Source organism: Chiloscyllium plagiosum, unplaced genomic scaffold (assembly GCF_004010195.1).
Source record: "Chiloscyllium plagiosum isolate BGI_BamShark_2017 unplaced genomic scaffold, ASM401019v2 scaf_89171, whole genome shotgun sequence".
Classification (NCBI taxonomy): domain Eukaryota; kingdom Metazoa; phylum Chordata; class Chondrichthyes; order Orectolobiformes; family Hemiscylliidae; genus Chiloscyllium; species Chiloscyllium plagiosum.
This window is the reverse complement of record NW_025181220.1, coordinates 1-2,450: the sequence shown is the minus strand read 5'-3', so window position 1 is coordinate 2,450 and position 2,450 is coordinate 1. Positions and strand designations below refer to the sequence as shown.

General features: G+C 42.3%; 1 protein-coding gene across 1 annotated transcript; it reads left to right on the top strand.

Moving 5' to 3' along the window:
• Positions 1–1,406: 1,406 nt before the first annotated feature.
• Positions 1,407–2,364, top strand: LOC122545444 (muscarinic acetylcholine receptor M2-like; the record flags this gene model as incomplete). The annotated part of the gene is made up of 1 exon (XM_043684466.1): positions 1,407–2,364. A coding segment is annotated over exon 1 (958 nt), but the record flags the coding sequence as incomplete, so codon positions are not given.
• Positions 2,365–2,450: the final 86 nt, after the last annotated feature.

The following is a 2,450-nucleotide window of genomic DNA, read 5'->3' as shown; positions in this document are numbered from 1 at the left end:
CCCAGTAATTGTAGACATCCACAAAATTTGCTCATAAGAGATCACTCAGGGTACAGAGTTAGCAAACACTTTGCACTTTCCATTGAAGAGTGAAAATAAAATACTTATTTCCTTCTGCTGGAAATATCACAGGATCTGTGTATTCAATGCCAACAGCAGATTCCATTTATAAAGAAATGGCGCAGGTTTTGCAGCAGTAAAACCCACTGAAACAGAGTTGAAATACAATATTTAATGACTCGGGCGGTTTCTTTTGACGGTATAGAAAGTTTTACAACTATTAGTAGACACAGTCATAGCTATTCAAGCACAATTGTTTTCTTCACAATTTCAAAAAATTAACATTTTTGTTCTCATTGGTGCCTTAACATCTACCTCTCTGAGTATCTCTATTTTCCTATTTTCCATCTATAAATTAACTTAATTTCAAAGCACCGGTATTTGGTGTTTTTCACTTCCTGGTTGCTGCTGGTGATATTACCTCAATGTAACTAGTTGCCATTCCACTTGATAACAGCACACACTGAACTTGGTAAAACCTTCTGCTAACTTGAAGGTGGGAGGCGGGAAATTCATGCCACGGTAGATCACCGCACCCTTCTGAGCTGCGTTTTGCAAATTCATTCTTTGTTGGATCGACATCATGACATAACATTCCTTTAAACCGAGGATGACAAGATGGGTTTTGGAGACTTCTTTAGGAGGAAGGTTTGGAGTAGAATACTAGGACGGCTCTTAATCGTGCTACTTGACAAGACTCAAGCTGAGCATGTTCTCGCTCTTTCAGATGTCAAAGGGTGGATCTTTGCCCCAAATCTGCCTTTGACTGAACCATTTTTTTTCTGAGGAAAGGACAACATTGCACAGTAATATTTCAACACTACCCTCAGTGATCTGGCTATTCACTGTTTACGTGAGTTTGTAGAAAAAAAATGAAAGTCTTCATGACCACTTACACAGAAAGTAACCGCTCATTAAATTATTAATCAATTACAAACTACCAGCTAAGGTCATATTACAGCGTAGAAACAGGCCCTTCAGCCCAACAAGTCCACACCGACCCATACCCCGAACCTAACACTACGGGCAATTTAGCATGGCCAATTCACCTTACCTGCACACATTTGAACTGTGGGAGGAAATCCACGCAGAGAACGTGCAAACGCCACACAGTTAATCGCCTGAGGCAGGATTTGACCCGGGTCTCTGGCGCTGTGAGGCAGCAGTGCTCACCACTGTGCCACCGTGCCGCCCAACCGGTCTAACTGGTCTAAGAGACTGATGAGAAATTCATAATTTAAAACGACTCCTTCTGGAAAAGGTATTGAAGTTTAAAACTGCAGTTGGATTTGCATGCGCTTGCTGTTAGAGGATCCATAAGTGGCCAGATGACTTTTAATTTCAACATGTCTGAAGCCCAGCTCCTAATACATGTTCATTTTCTTTTGTTTTCCATTTGGGCCTCCTCAGTGCTAAGTGTACATCAGGGTGAACTGATGGAAAAACCAACAGAACCGAATGGATCTCTCAGTACCTCGGAAGAGTTTCTTGACACTCAAAGACGGAGTTCTTACAAAATGGGCGAAGTAATCTTCATTGCGATTGTAACGGGATCTCTGAGTGTGGTAACCCTCGTGGGGAACGTTCTCGTCATTATTTCTATTAAAATAAACAGGCAATTGCAAACTATTAACAACTATTTCATTTTCAGCTTAGCCTGCGCTGATGTCACTGTTGGAGTAACCATGAATCTATTCACCATTTACAGTCTCCTTGGCTACTGGCCTCTGGGTCCGGTGGTGTGCGATTTATGGCTTGCTGTCGATTACATTGTCAGCAATGCCTCTTCCATGAATCTTCTTATCATCAGCTTTGACCGCTACTTCTGTGTGACGAAACCCCTTAGCTACCCCGTAAGGAGGACACCAAAGGTTGCAGGCATGATGATCGCAGCCGTTTGGGTGGTGTCATTTATTGTATGGGCTCCTGCCATTCTGTTCTGGCAGCTCATCGTAGGGCAGAGAACAGTCAGTGAAGGAGAATGTTATATACAGTTCTTGTCCAATCCTGCTGTCACTTTCGCCACTTCAATAGCTGCCTTCTATCTGCCAGTCACCATCATGGTGATATTATATGTGTTCATATCACGGGCTAGCAAAAGTCGAATGAACGTGGATAAAAAAGAGCCTGGATCTAATAAGGAACCAGTTTACCCCAACCAAGAGGTGGGTAAGGTGCTGAAATCGAATCCGAGCAACATATCTAATGCTTCTGTTAGGCTGCCACAAGTGAAAATGCCAAAAGGTACTATAATCTATGGAAGAATAATTGATCATTTCGATGAAAGAGAGGAGGTGTGCTTGGGTGAGTCAACTTCTTCCATTATGATTCCATCAAATAAGAAGTTGGTAGGGCCTATCAGTGAGAATGGAAATGTCTGTACTGTGATG